Source organism: Pleurodeles waltl, chromosome 3_1 (assembly GCF_031143425.1).
Source record: "Pleurodeles waltl isolate 20211129_DDA chromosome 3_1, aPleWal1.hap1.20221129, whole genome shotgun sequence".
NCBI classification, from domain to species: domain Eukaryota; kingdom Metazoa; phylum Chordata; class Amphibia; order Caudata; family Salamandridae; genus Pleurodeles; species Pleurodeles waltl.
Genome location: NC_090440.1, coordinates 1,712,464,208 through 1,712,480,234, shown reverse-complemented (window position 1 = coordinate 1,712,480,234; position 16,027 = coordinate 1,712,464,208). Strand labels below are relative to the sequence as shown.

The 16,027-nt window shown below is 43.8% G+C and overlaps 1 protein-coding gene across 1 annotated transcript in view; it reads right to left on the bottom strand.

The window, feature by feature from the left end:
* The window catches only part of LOC138283616 (RNA-binding protein 44-like), a 603,066-nt gene that overhangs the window by 330,048 nt on the left and 256,991 nt on the right, over positions 1–16,027 (bottom strand). The window contains exon 2 of the mRNA XM_069221553.1: positions 8,344–8,490. Within this exon, the coding sequence (XP_069077654.1) occupies positions 8,344–8,368 (25 nt within the window). The 5' untranslated portion in view covers positions 8,369–8,490. The remainder of the gene's footprint in view (positions 1–8,343; positions 8,491–16,027) is intronic.

Genomic DNA, 16,027 nt, shown 5'->3' with positions numbered 1-16,027 from the left:
TTGTCATTGCACCCTGCAGCGGAGGAGTAGACCTGTCCAGGTCTACATCTAGTATACTATTGAAGTCCCCTCCGATTAGAAGCTCCCCTCTCCTTTGACGGGTGAGGTGGCTCGAGAGTTTCGTTAGGAAGGGGATCTGGTCCTGGTTAGGGGCATACATGCAGCATAGAACTATCGGTTTATCGTGCAATCTACCCTCCAGAATCAAAAACCTACCCTCCCGGTCTATGTTGGAGGCTTCAATCTCTAGCGGGACCCCTGCTCGAACCCAGATTATTACTCCTCTCGCGAATGCGGAGTACTCTGTTGCGTACACCCCCCCCCCTCAATCTCCATCTTAGTCTCTCGGGTTCACCTATTGCCAGGTGGGTCTCCTGCAACATTGCCACCTGTATATTCCTCCTTTTTAAGTAAGCCAGTATTTTGTGTTTATTCGGTGACCCCATCCCCCTAACGTTTCACGTTAAGAAGTTGTATTCTGCCATTTTGGAGTTTCACAAGTTTATGCCGGTTGCACTTTACCCCTTTTACTTTCAGCTCTCCCCTGTTCAGTAATGGAATACCACGGTTTTCAAACCATTCACCACCCCTTGCCATCTTAACTCTTAACTGTTTCTCCCAACTCCCCCTCCCCAGGGCACCTCTCAAACAGTAGGCTGCCCATAACAGACAAACCTGTGCAACAGTGCAACTTGTGTCAACTTTTGGTTGCTGTTCTCCCCAGTCTACTTGTACGGACGAGATTCTAGTGGGGGGGTGGCCCTGCACAGAGGGGCCTCTCGTACATCAAGATCAGCCACCCGAGGTTGTCCAAAAAAGCCTTGGGGGTCAAAGTTTGTCTGCAGTTTGTGGGGTCACTATTGGTGCTTGTACGTAGCTTCCCGAGCATCACGGTCTCGTCTGACTCTCCTCCAGAGCACTCCAGAGGGGACCCTTCTCCACTCATACGGGCCGCTGCCTCCAATGCCGCTCTTCTGCCACTCTTTTTGTTTTCGGAAGGGTGCCCCCCGGTGGCGACTTCGGGTACGTGGCCCTCGGGGGGGGGGGGGGTCGAAGTGATCCTCCCCCGAGTGGTCCTCCCCTCACCTGCCGCTCCGTCTGTACTCCATGGGCTTCCAGTAATTTCCATGCCTCCTCAGGGGACTGAGGAAATGATGTTTTACCATCTAGTATTACCTTCAGTCTGGCTGGGTATAACAGTGAGTATTGAATGCCTTCATTCCCTAGGGCCCTTTTGACTGCGATGTAAGATGCTCGTTTATTTTGTACTTCTACAGTAAAATCCAGAAAGAGTGTGACCTCGCCATTTGCCACCCTGAACGGGCCTTCCTCTCGTGCTCTTTGCAGTAGTATGTCCCGGTCTCTGTAGTGTAGTAATCTTGCGATCACCACCTGTGGGGGCCTGCCCGGAGCCAAGGGTCTCGAGGGCACCCGGTGTGCCCTTTCCAGAGTGTAGAAGGGGGTCAGCCCATCCGGCGCCACTACAGTGCTCAGCCATTTTTCGAGGAATTTTACCATATTCGATCCCTCGGTCCCCTCCGGAAGTCCCACCACACGCACATTATTCCGACGACTTCTCCCCTCTGCGTCCTCTTCTCTTTGCTCTAGGCGTGTCATTCTGTCCCTGAGGTGCGTCATTTCAGCTTGCAGGTCTTTTTGTTTTGGTGCGATGTCGGCCAACGTGGTTTCTGTTTCTTTGACTGTCTGACAACTTGTGGTGGTCGGCCCTCAGGAGGCCCAGCTCAACCGCGACCTGATTGATGTCGTGTTGCAGTGTCAATTTAGTATCTTCAATCGCACCAAGGATTTTATCTAGGGTGTCTTGCATTTGGGTCTGCGGTGGGCTCTGCGCATCACCCCCTCCGTGACCGGGAGCCGCCGCGCCGTCCATATCTCTGGCCTTGTGGCGGTTCTTAGGGGACATTTGGCGTGTGGGTGACCGCTCCTCTAGGGGACGAACCAGAGACCAACTCAACAGGTCCTAGTCCAAGCGCTATCCAGGGCCCCTTTGGCTCCCAGGCCGATCCCAGTGGCATCAGAGTCGATGTTCTCGCTCTCCAGTTCACCAGAGGCCATGGGATGCACCCCGCCAGCCCGAGGGGGTACCACCAACCCGTTCGCAGCAATCTCTGCCCCAGGGCTTGGCCTCTAGTCAGCCCCACCGCTCTCACGCAGTGCCGCCCCAGGCCCTATCGCAAGATAGGTGGTTCCTCCTGTTCGCCTTTCGAGCCCCGGTCCATGCCCAGCGTTCTCCTCCACCAAGGGGGGCAAACCTGTTTCACGTTCGCAGCGGCAGGGGCCCCAGTTCTCCGCTAGGCCCCCCCGCCTCGGTCCTCAAATCGCTAACGGGCCAGAGCAGCACGCCCCTTCAAGTCCCGCTCGCGGGGCCGCAAGGGCCACGATCCCGCCGGCCCGCCCCTCTCGCCAGCGGCTCCCCCGCGGGCACCTCACTTGCCGACGGGCCCCGGGAGGAGGAGGGCTGGGGGGGGGGGGGGGGGAGGTTTGGGGGTCATCTCAGGCTCCGGTCTGGGATGCCCCTCCGAAGCGTCGTACAGCCGCAGGGGCGGGTGCGCAACGGTCCTCTCTAGGGCGCGGCTCGCAAGGACAGCACGGCGGCAGGTCCGAAGGCCCAGGAGTCTGCCGGAGGTAGGTAATGTCCCCAGGAGCGCTCGTCTCTGGGTCAGCTGATACCCAGCGCCCTCACTTGGGTCCCCGCTCCTTTCCGGGCTTAGACTGCCCCGGGGACGGTATAAATGAAGGATAAAGTTCCAGCCCCTCTGGAGCAGCAGAATTAGGCGTGCGCCATTTTCAACCGCTTGGCCACCTGGACTAGCACTTAAGGGTATTCAGGTCTTGGTGGGAGTGACTGATGCAGACTATCAAGGAGTGATAAAAGTGATATTATTGAACAGTGGACACGCTGATTTGCCACCACCCCCCCCCCCAAAAAAAAAAAAAACACAGCAGAAATCATAGCAACAGGAAAAGATAACATTCTGTTAGTCATGACGACACCAGGACAGGAGATGTGGGAGCATGTGCCAGCTGATAAATGTTACTTGCAAGAATTGGTCTCTTTCATAGATCATACTGCGAGGTGTTGGTGTACTGTGTGTGCTTCTTGGAGTGCGTTTGGTTGTTTCCAATGAGGCCGAGAGGGATTGGGAGCCCCCAACCTCCAAGTAACCGACTGCGCAGGGCGATAACTCTGCTGAATCAACCTGAAAACTTCAGGACCTATCTGGCACAAACTAGCCCTCAACAGGTTAGACTTTTGTATGACAACTATGAAAAGCACCATGAACGTCATTTTCACCTGCCTAGTTGCCATACAACTATTTTCGATTTTTTGCTACAGATATTCAATGCCACAAGCGCAGACGAGGCGGTGGAAGAAAATGAAGTACAGACTCATTATCTTTTCATGAATACTGTAGGTTCTGTCAAGAGACCACCAATGATAGGTGGAACAATTTAACTCCTGGGATAACTCACAATGTTACCAAAGGTGACATTTGTTAAAATTGAACATGTAACGCAACCAATATTGGTAAATGTGCTCAAATGCGACTCAAAGCAACAGTTCCCCCTCAAGGGATTATGTGGGAGCAACAGACTATGCAAGAAATTAAATATCATGGGTAAAAATTTAAATAAGAGCATGTCCTGTAGGAATGTAATACCTGCTGCTTGTAGGAAAGTCCTCCTTTTTGCCCTGGTCACCCCCAAACATTTTGGACAGATACTGGTGTATCTGCTTACCAGTCCCAGGGCCAGTGCTCTGTGTAAACTGGATATGCAAACTAGGCTAATTATAATTGGCAATATTAATCTACCTGTAAGTCCCTAGTATATAGTAGGGCATGTACGTTTAGGAACCCCAGTATCGGTAGTGCACCCATAGGTGCACTGCTGAGGTGTCCAGTGTAATTTTAAAGGCAGGCCTACCTTGCTGGCTGCTTTTAAATTAAAGTTACATGCAAATTTGACTCTGGAATTAAGATTACTTCCAAAGTCTTAAACTACCTTATTTTTATATACATAGGTCACACCGCGGGCTGTAGACGAGCAGGGTTCCATCGCTGTCAGCCTTAAACTTTGACACAATTTAGGTGCGACCGGATTGGTGCTGTTCGTTTCTAAGCGCTAAAAAGCATTAATTCTTTAAAAATTCTTATCTCTGGTTCCCTTTATCTGATTTGATTCGTTTTGGTGTAATTTTAAACTAAAAATATTTCCTATTGTTATAAATTGGTTTTGAATTTTTAAACTGTTTCCTGTGTTTTGTTTAATTACTGTTTTGTGATATTTGAATGCTTTAGGCTTTGTCTCCTAAGGTAAGTCTTGTCGCATGTTGCCAAGCTAGCAAGGGTTGAGCTAGGTTTAATTTATTAAGACCTAACTGGACCTAAGTGGAGGTTAGTGGCCTATTGCTAAGTGTAGGTACTTACCTGCCCATACCAATAATCCATTTTCCAACATTGCTAGTCAAATTAAGCATGTTAAGTTGCCCACTAGATACAGGGAGGTGGATTCCTATCGCCCAACACCCGGGACATATTGTTTGGGGTCCAGGGCAACAAGTGTTCATGTTTATTTAGTCCTTGGGACAAGTAGGCCCAACCCCCAACAACACAATACTTTTGGCTGCCAGGTTACAGAGAAGGGAACTCTCTGCAGTTGAGGTAATGTGTGTCCGTAATTTAATGCTGTTCAAACTTGTATTTATGGTTCGTAAATAAAAAGCCTTCACTATTAGGGAGAGCGCTGTAAATAAACATTTCAAGGTCATACTGCACTACTGACAGTGGTTCCAGTAAAAAAATAAAAAAATGTACATGCATCATTTGAAACATTTAACAATAGGAGATAAAGTATAATGCTCCCAGAATGCTCTCCAGTTAAATGCAAATGTTTGCAGAAGCTTGTAAGCAAGAGTGATGATGCTTTGCTTTCAAAATAAAATGTTCAGAAATAAATGCAGGTAGGAAAAGTATGAACTTTTAGGTGCTGTTTTCTTTGAAGCGTCATTTAGTAAAATGTGTTGATGCATTCTAGTATTTTCCAAAAATATTCCTAATATTCCTAATGGAAAATCAGTGTAACCATTTTCAACAAGATTATGGGAAGCATGAAAATAAACAAGCACTGGCAAAGCCAACCAATCCAACATTTTGTGTGAGTCCTTTGGTTTCGTCAATGTGTGTTGTGTTTTGACATGGCTTTTGTAACACTTTATTGTTGTGGGAGTTGCCTGGCCCTCACCATTGTAACAAACACTGGCAAAAAGAAACAAAAATGTTTTTGGTCTCGAAAAGCACACATTGCCACCAGTGGCGTAACAAAGGCGCCGCAGCCCCACTCTAGGGGCCCGTCAGCAAAGCACCTGCTCTGAGTGAGTCTGGAAGAGGGGAGTGGCCTCCATGTTTTTTTTGCAGAGGGGGGGACCCCTCCAGGTTTGTTACACCACAGTAGTTCCTGGTACTGAACAAAACTACTTTCTGTGCCAATATGCTTCTTGTGGAAGAGCAAAATGCGACCACTCACAGTAAAGCCAGCCAATAGATAGAGAGAAATAGAAGTTTAATAAAAACAAAATGCCTTTGGTAACGACAGACCTAATTAGGGACCCAATTCTTAAAGAAAGTCACAAACATGGTATATGTTTTTGAATTAGTGGCTTTCATGAATTCACAAGAATTTACAGAAGTAGACTAGGAAATTATACTCCAAGAAAATATTTGTGAACTGTATTTTACATAAGCTAATATGCCTGTGTAGATTTGCTCATGTGAAAATCTATTGAGTGTTTATAAGTTCACTTTCCCTCCAACCACTTTTTTTCCATGCCACATCTACTTCTGCCATTGTCAGGATTACATTTCCAACTTTCCTCATTATGGAAAAAGATTAGAGAAGCGCTGGTGAAAATCCTTAAAACATTTAAGGTAGTAGGATTGCAGACTCAAAGGCATTCCAGCCCTGGAACTATTCTTACTGCTTCCACCAACCCCAGTATGTAGATATTTTAAAAAGGTGGCAAAATAAGGAAATCGCTATAGTAGGGATTGAAATTGCAAGTATTCAAGCCTCACTATAGTAGTAGCGCTAGCGTAATCAGAGAGGCCATTATCAGAGCTCTTACCTAATGAGATTGCTGACATAATTTGTTGCCTCACTACATGGCACAGAAGGAACAAGGAGATTTAATTTTTTTACAGAACAAATAGATTTAAGAAGCAACCTGTCCCATGCACAAATAGATATTTTATTAAATTCCACACCCCTGTGGATAGTTATTTTCTTGCAGTAATGTTATATACACATACATTTCAGCAAATATAACAGGAGAACAGTGTGCTTTCACGCAGTTGGAGCTTATGATGTTTCCGTTAGACCCAGCATTACATACTCGAAACACAAAGCAAACGGTCCAACTTGATGAAGACTGACTCTGAGATCCATTTATTGTACAGAACAGAAAATATAAGCTATGGCACTTCTATAGTTGTGGTCTCAGGATGAGCCATAACACTCAACTTATTAATAAGATAGCATGTTTAACGGTTAAGAATATTAATCACACATCTGTTGCTTTGGCAGAATTATTGTTAGATGTGCAGGGAATAAGGAGAGGCGTTTTGCAAAATAGGGCAGCAAATGAATATTTACTTTAAAAACATGATCATGGATGCTCAGAATTTGAAGGGATGTGTTGTTTTAACCAGTAAGACCACTCTGAATCAACCCAGTCTCACATTGGAGGTCTGAATAAACTGGTCAAGGGAGTGAAACAAGAGGGAGGTAAAGGGTGGTGGGACTGGCTATTTGGATGGTTACCTGATTAGGGTCAGCTTAGTTCTATTTTAGGTGGAATACTTACTGTAATTTCTGTCATAATAATGCTATGTTGCTGTGTACAATGCATGTCTAATTTAATATCCAAGTTTCGACCTAAGAACGTTGATTTCAAACCAATATTCAATGAGAGGCAATGGTGGAGTGTGATGCGACGTGGACTAAGTGGGTGACCATCAACTCCATTTTGTGTGAGTGACTCCATTTTGTGCCCTGCGGCAGCTGCAGAACACAGGTGCTTTTTCTTCACAGAGTTGGTTTTCCCTTCACAAGTACAGGGCAGGACAATTTCTAGAACATAGTATGTGGGAGGCGCATTTGAAAAAGTTCAAAAGATTCAGTTGTTTTTGCCAGAGGAATGTACAGGTCTGTCCCGGAGCAAACACGGGAGCCTAGCCAGCTCCTGTGAGTGATTTTGTATAGCCAGCAATCATTTTGTAACAGAAGGGACGAGGGTTCTAGAACTCTCTACTTGACTTGTTTTAAGGTTTAAAAGAGGGGGTAATTTGGTACTCAGATAGGAGCTCGCCTGTGGAATGGACACGTTGACCAGGGATCTTTTGGTGGTCAGGATCAAGACTCCCTGCCTGTCTGCTGAGGGCTCCCTAGTCGCCAGCGAGTGTGTTGTCTGCAACTTAATTTGGGATGTTATTTTAAGTCTTGATAATTTGGTTCATGTAAATTTGTTCTGTTGATATATCCCACATTTCATCTGCAGGGATATTTTAAGTCTTGATTTATATACTTACTCATGTATGTTTATGCTTTTCATTTGATGTTTGGGACATGCCTTATTAAATACATTACTTTTGTATTAAGGAGTGCTGAGTTTCTTTAGCAGTGTGTCCTATTGTTTCAAGTGTGAAGCAATATAACACGTCAATACTGAATCTACTTAAAAGGACCAGGCAAGAATAAAACGTTGTATTCCAAAAAATAAAAAAGAAAGACAAATGATATGGATAAAACTATTTCAAAATCCTAGTCAATATACAATCAAGTCCTTGTATTATTAGGCACACTGAGTTTTCTAGAAGAAATGCTTCTCAGCAGTGCATCTATCACGGTCTCTTTTGGTCGTCCTGAAGCATTCCAAAACAAATTAAAATTTACCATCCACAGGATTGTGTTATTAGATTCCCTGCCTTCTAAAACAAAGGAATTTCACTATTTTCTTTGCTACAGAGCTTATATTCACCCTTCTTCCTCTGATAACTAGTCTGACACACATCCAACATCTACATTTCATATTCACATATTCAGCTGTTTTCGATGTTGACAGTATAGTTGCCACTTAACTTTCATCCTCTTACAACATTTCCCATATATCCTGCTCCCCTCGTCCAAGCATAACATGAAACACGGAATTCTAGCTCTCAAAAAGAAAAAGGCAAATCTGTGGACTGCTTCTACAACTCCTAAACAGTTTCCTTATCTTTTCTTTCTATTCAAAGCTATTTTGCATTATTAGGTGAATGCACTCACCTAATACACGATTCAAGTGTTCCATTCTTAAATGGGTTGTATAATGGCATTTCTATGTTTTATTCCTTGCATCTCTCATACCCGTCTCATGGAATGTGAAACAAATTGCAGCACATTGTCAGTGACTACCTATTCGGGAGAACTTTCCTTTAAAAAAAAAAAAAAAAAACTTAAGCATGAATTCCTTAATGATTTCCTTTGTAATTTAACAAACTGGTCACCACAAATTAAAATTATGACAACAATTTACTTCTTAGGCATCCTTAGCACCAAAGGATTTCCACATATCGATCCCTAGTTTTTGCCATGGGCTTACAGGAATATCTGAGAACAATAACAGCCTACTGAATTACGTGTTTTGTTAATCTATGGACGTCATACGGTGTCCCTGACAAAATATTTGATTTAAAGACCCATACCAGGGGACCAGAAATACAATATTGCTGTTTTTTAATTGATGAAAAGCCTCTGAAGCCTTCTTGTATCAATTCAATTAATCTTACCCTTAAAACCTAGCAGGGTAACCAAACTTAGCAGATGTAACAATCACTTTACCACTATCAATTCAGGTCACAAACATTTCTAGCATCTAACAAACCTTTTTCCTCATTATTCCTTGGCCAACAACTCACTGTCAATAAATACAGAAATATCTTCATTCATATCCATACTGACTTTCCAGTCTTCCTCAAAATCTTTCCTCCATACATTCTCCCACTTTTCATGCTCCTACTTCCTGGAGGGAAAGCAAAATAAAACAGTCTGCGTGGACATACCTTCCAAGAATGTATATCAAAGTAATATCAAAGTAAAAGTAAACTATTATAACTAGTACTACCATTTGCATATTGTGGTGTGGCATTACCGTCTCATTGGTGTAAAAAATGTAATCAAATGGCTTATTGTCTGTATGCAACTTACATTCAATGCCCCAAATACACATTTTAAAATGTTACACTGCCAACCAATAGGCTAAATCTTCCTTTACTACAAGTGCATAGGAGCTTCCTGCCCTCTTGAATGTACCAGGCAACTGTCACCACTCTTTCCCTGCATTCCTAAAGTCCAGAGACTACAGGTGCTAGTATAGTCAAACTAACAGTTCTATCATCGAGATGATACGGTGTGATGAGAACTGCCTGTACTATGCACTTCTTAATATACTGAAATACATTTTGCCACTACTTAGTTCACTAAATATGGTCTTGTTTAAAAGACCTCTCATGGCACTTGTTTTATCAATGAAATAATAAACATGTTGCATGTAATTCAAACATTCCCAGAAAGGAATATGACTGCTCCCTAAACTAGGGTGGTGGCGCATTCAAAATGGTCTAAACACTATTTACATTTTGGTCTAATTCTCTCAATTGAGATAGTGTGCCTACTTCTATCACAGCAAACCTGCATATATTTAAGCCAACTATCAAACAGGCCTCAGAAAGAAAACCTAAATCTTCCTTTAGTGGGGTATCATGCTCCAACTGACTTACCAACACTAATCCATCTAGGAAATATGTGAACCGAAAGATACCCTGGAACACACTCCGCACCATGGGCTCAATTACTGCAGATGCTAGATCGAAAAGCGTTCTTACAAAATATATGCACCTTTGGGTGTGATAACACTTAAGATGTTTAGACTCTGAGTTCAATTTAATCTGTTAGGCCTTTAACAGGTCTAATGTGGTAAAAGGTTTAGCTTAACAAAAGTGTTTTTAGATGGAGGATGTCTGACTCCCCATATGAATTTAATTCAGTCTGTATACCAGCTCTGCCAAGTGCCACACATCTCTGGTCACATGGAGACAATTCCTTAATTTTCACCATATCACAGTTAGCACTAGAGATTGTCACACAATTATGCTGAATTGCAATGTCAGTCTCAGAGTGTGATTGAGTTAATGCCAGCCACAGTCATTTGTTTTCCAACTGTGTGGTGCCAATGGGTGGCCATGTCTGTTGCTTAGGTGTTGTATCCAGTCTCTGAGAAAGTGGGGAGGGGGAAATTAACCCAGCTGATCAGATTTCCCTGTGCTATTTTCTGAGCAGTGATAGGGTCTATGTGGTGTAAGCAGGGTTATGAATATAATGTTGCACAAGTGCGAGCACAGTGTACCCATGCCCAGATCTACTGTGTCAATGTGCTTAATGAAATGCTGCCTAGTTCCTCGTTTCCAGTAGTTGAATTGGTGAAACAGAACAGTTTGTGTATGCCAGCCCTGGAGCCAGGGAGCCCATATTGTGGATGACAATGATCAATTAACCCAATGGCTTGGTGCAGAAACATTCAAAATTAAACTTTAAATATAGGTGCTCCAAAGAGTGATATGGTGCAATGTAGGTGAGTTAGCGAAACAAAGGGCACGAAATTAAACAAACGAAATGTCTGGTAAAATGTATCAAATGAGGACAATCAACTCTATATATTTAAAGTTGAATTTTCAAATCACAAATTATGTTTATTTTGTATTGCTTTCTGGAAACTAAGTGTAATATCTATTTTCTATGATTAAGGAGTTTTCTACAATAATAAAACTGTTATACAGTCTATCGTATCCATTGAAGGCATAGTCTAAAGTTTAGGCCGTGAAGTCTAGGTGCATACTTCCCTCTATAGGACCATTTGTGTACTATTAATTCCAACTTTAATTAAGTCTGCCCTCTGACTAACTACACTAAACAATACACTAAGTGCTGCAAGCTAGTCATACTAAACTGGGCACCAATAACAAAACATAATTCACACATTGCATTAAAGATGGTAGAAACTGCAACTGAGAATATCAAAACTATTATCTACCAAACCATTAAATACACTGAAAATGTTAGCACACTTTGACCATTGAGAAGAAAATGCAAGCAGCACACTACATTTGGTGTTCTGAGTATGCAAACAACTGGATATTCTGCACATATATTAATTTAGACATTATGGAACACGCTATTTTGCCACAGGACATTTAACTACAAGAAATTAGTTATTAGTGAGGATTGTATATCATTGAATCCCTTACATATGGGAAACAAAATCACTCAAAAGATATCATGCATTTGGTATCTTTTCTTGTGTTGGGCAGGAGGATCTACCTTCCTAGACACAGTATCATTTCCAAGACAATGACCAATCAGCTATTTGTTAACATATGGCAATAGATTCCAAAGAGGCAAAGGAGGACACATGAGATCTATGAGTATTAGTGAAGAGAGGCATGGGATACCTAGGCAATTTCGTATGGGTGACATCAAGTTTTTTTTTTTTTTTTACTTTTAGATTTTATGCTGTATCACAAGTCAACAAAACATTATAAACATGAGTACAATCACCAGTAGATCATAATAATAATAACATCACCATAGTCCATGTTTGAAGTCAAACAGCAACAATTCAATAGCTAGTAGAGATTAATAATGGACAATAGAGCTCAGTGGGGTGGGAATAGCTCCGACAGAGACAGGAAGGGTAGAAACAAACCCGGGCATTAGTCACCCAACTTATCAGTAGAACTGTCTGCATTGGCCCCACAGATAGGGAGGGCCAAAGCGGTTGTGTGTTGGTGAACTGATGCAGTCTCATTCGAACCTTCCATTTGTTGGGAGGGCAGGGTCAAAATAATTTCAAAGTGGTTGCCATATGTCCCTTGGTCGGGAGGACGGTGACTGTAGCTCTGCCTAAGTTTCACCAGTGGTGTCCCAATGAGACATGTCAAGCAGGCATGCAGCCATGGCAGGGGTTGAATTGTTGCCCCAGCATAGTACGATCTGTCAATTCGCAAGGAGGAAGGCCAATGCGACAAAACATTGGATAGCCTGCGTAATGCAATGCCCTAACATAGCCCAATAACACCAAAAGTGGGTTAGGAGTGAGCAGGTTTTCTGTCATTTGTGTGAGGATGGTATACACAGAGTCCCAGAATGCATGGATCAGAGAGCAGATCCAAGCTAAATAAACAAAGTCAGCATTGCGGGCAAGCAGTTTGGACAGGAATGCAGTCAGGATGGGTCTAGTTTTGCAAGTCGTTGCACTGTTACATAAGTGCCGTGGAGGCATTTGTAGTGTAATAGTTTGTGCCTCTGATTGTTGGAGATAAATCTTGTCTGTACACAGCAATAGTACCATTGTTTACATGATAGAGAATACCCCAAGTCGCGCTCCCATGAGGATATACATTTTCTACCACCACAAGTTTTAGCTGGAGAGAGGTACTGTAGAGTCGAGATATCAGGGGTGTGCTGTCAGGGGCTACAATAATTAGCTAGAGTGGAGGGAATTCAATTGGTTCATGTGAGTAAGTAGGCAGCGTACTGTGTAGGGTGCTGTGTAAATGATGTAGGCTAAAACTATCTAGGTCCGTTGCAGTGTGTCCTTCATTCAAAGTTTTCCATGTGGCCTCACTACAGAGGTGACCGATTGTATGTAGGTGACGTGCAGTCAATACTCTGAGTTAACCCCACCAGTGTAAGAAAGAGCCATGGATTCCCTAATAGGGGAAGGTGGGGGTGGGAGTACAGCATGTCATGGCCTAGACAGCAGCGCAACCTGAACCATGCCCAGCATGTAGCAGAAAGTGTCTGGATTTCAGCTGGGAACCTGGGAAGGCCTTGCGGCAGAAGCACATAGAAAGACAATGGAAGAGCCGGCAAATGCTCAAGTTTAAGATATTGAAGTCGGGTGTCTGGGTCGTACCAGAAATAGGCAAAGTGTACCTTGGCTACTAAATAATAGAGACTAAAGTCAGCAACTGAAAACCTTCCCCACTCGTACGGTAGCATCAACGTGTCCCGTCACACCTGAGGGCGCAAGCTAGCCCATATGAGCCTCGTAAGCAGGCTACGAAGAGTATCAAAAAAACTATTGTATAGTGGAATTAGAATGTTGAAAAATAAATTTACAAAAACTGCTGAAGGACCATCATTTCAATAATAGCTATCCTATCAGCCATGGAAAGGGAGAGTTTAATCCAGCGCTCTATCTGGGACCTAAGTTTGTCAATCACTGGGCCATAGTTTAAGCGGACCACTTCAGCACTACTTCTGTGCAGATAAATGAGAGGATATTAGGGCGGGTCCTCACACCATCGCAGTGGATAGTCAAGGGTATTGTTGCATCAGTGAAATGAAACAGTTCTGATTTGCTCCAGTTGATGGCCAGACCAGAGAAGGTGCCAAATTGCATCACTTCCCTAATGAGGGGAGGAAGACTGATGAACGGGTTTCTGGCAAACAGAAGAATGTCATCAGTGTATAGGGAAGCTAAAAGAAGGCCTCTGTGAAATCTTAATCCCCGATCTAGGTGGCGTTCCTGGATATAGCGCACCAGTGGATCCACAGCAATAATAAACAGCAATGGAGACAGCGGGCATACCTGATGTGTGCCACGCATAAGGGAGAAAGGATCTGAGAGCGTGCAGTTTATGTGCAGCTTTGCAGTAGGGCCTGAATAAAGCAACCTAAGTAAATCTGTGAATCCTTTTGGTATTCCCTGCTTTGCTAAGGTGGCAGGGAGGAAAGTTTATTCAAGAGAATCAAACGCTTTTTCAGCATCCAAGAGCACTGCCGCCGTTGATATGTCTGGAGAGATCTTCTTAATCACTGCAAAAATGGTGCATAGATTATTTGCTGTTGAACAATGAGAAACAAACAGAACGCATAGGGGAAATGATTTTATCCATAAGGAGAGAGAGGCGAATAGCGACAATCTTGGCTAATATCTTATTGTGATTCAGCAGCAACAATAGCCTATAGGAGGCACACACAAGATGGCTTGCCAGGTTTCAACAGTAATGTAATAGCAGCCTCCCTGAGGGTAGGGTGGAGAGAACTATCAGCTCCATAGACTCAGAGTATACTTCTAGCAGATGCGGATTCAGGATATCTTTGTAGGCCTTGTAAAAGTCCCTTATAAAGGCATCCAGTCCAGGGGCCTTCATCCTGCTTAAGGAATCTATGGCCTGGGAAAGGTATTTGCAAGTAATAGGGGGATCTAAGAACTGTTGGCCACCATCCAGCCACACCATGGTAATGCCCGATAGTTCCCCAGATCTGCAGTAGGCAGATCAACACGAGAAGTGTATAAATGACAATAGTACGATGTGAAGTCAGAGACAAGGGCCGCACTGGCTGTAATCTCAGTTCCGTCTGAACAGTGTAAGGCCGCAACGTATGAGGCCAAATACTGAGGGCGCAGAACTCAGGCAAGTGTTCGCCCAGGTTTCTCCTTCTCCCCATACCGGCAGGGAGATGAGCGGCCTCTTGCGCAGCCCGGTCGTTAAACTTCTGCAACAACTTCGATCACACAATCATGGATGTGTTTTCAGCCTGTATGCACGTCTGGCTATCAATGTCAGTAAGCTGCTGCTTCTCCACTTTGGCAAGATCCACCCGAAGAGTTTGGAGCACACCAGCATGCTTGGCTATACAGATACCTTTTATGTAAGCCCTGAATGCTTCCCTCAATTTAGAATGGGGCTGAAATGAGCCAGTGTTCAATGCAGAGTAATCAATAATAGCCTCCCTAATCTCAACACAGAACATTTAGTTGTGTATTGCATTAACTGGGAAACGCCAGGTCCTGTGTGGTAGAACGTATATTGAGTGTGGCCACAACGGGAGATTGGTCTAACAGGGTGTGAGGAAGATGGAAAATATAAGTTAGCCATAGAAGTACAGAAGGGGAAAGATACCAGTGGTCTACACGTGTTCATGTGTTGTGCGGTCATGAGTAAACTGTGAAATAAGAGGTATGTGGGTGTCGGGTGCACCACACGTCATAGTTGGAAAATGTCCAAGAGGCCCATTAGTACTTGAAGAGAGTGTGGTTTGGTTACTCCAGTGAATTCTGTTGTGTCCAACAAGGCATCGCTGGCCATATTAAAGTCTCCACCCAGGATGATATGTTCTGCCATTATGCGGTCTAGTCTAATCTAAAGGTTAGAGAAAAAGTCTGGGGAATCAACGCTTGGAGCGTAAACATTGGCTAATAAAACTGGCATCCCTGCCAGATTTCCCTGTACCAATAAGTAACACCATTCTGGATCAGAATCAACAGTGCGGCCTTGGAAAGGGATACTCTTACGAATTAATATAGATACCCCTCGGTAATAGGAGCTGTAGCATGCAAAGTATCGGTGTCGTCCCGTGTGCAGCATAGGAGCTAGGTTCGTTTCCTGGAGATATGCTAACTTTATGCCGTGGTAATGAAGGTACGAAAGTGCCAGCTTCCCTTTCTTAGGATTGTTAAGGCCCCTTATATTCCAGGTCACACACGTGATTGTCGCAGCATCAGTATGTGCAACGTGGAAAAATATAGTGATGACGAAGAATCTGGAGCAGCTAGGTGAGTTTGACAGTCAGATAGACCACAGAGTGGAAAAAGCTTTTTTTCCTGTGATAGTACATAAACCATCCAACCCAAATACCACCCCACCCATACTGGTGAATACAACCCCCAGTGAATCCCTAACATGAACACCCCAAAACAAGTAACTATATTGGTATGCACCATTGGGCTGCGGCAACGCTCTGCGGTATGTAGTTTCTATCGTTGAAGCAGCATATAAGAGCAGACAATATGCTAAAATAGACCAATAATATCAAAGGGCGGTATCATCAGTCATGTCCCATAAAACGTGCTTTTCGTCAGCTGCATCGTGACAGAAGATTCAGCTCGCGGGTCCACGGTCAG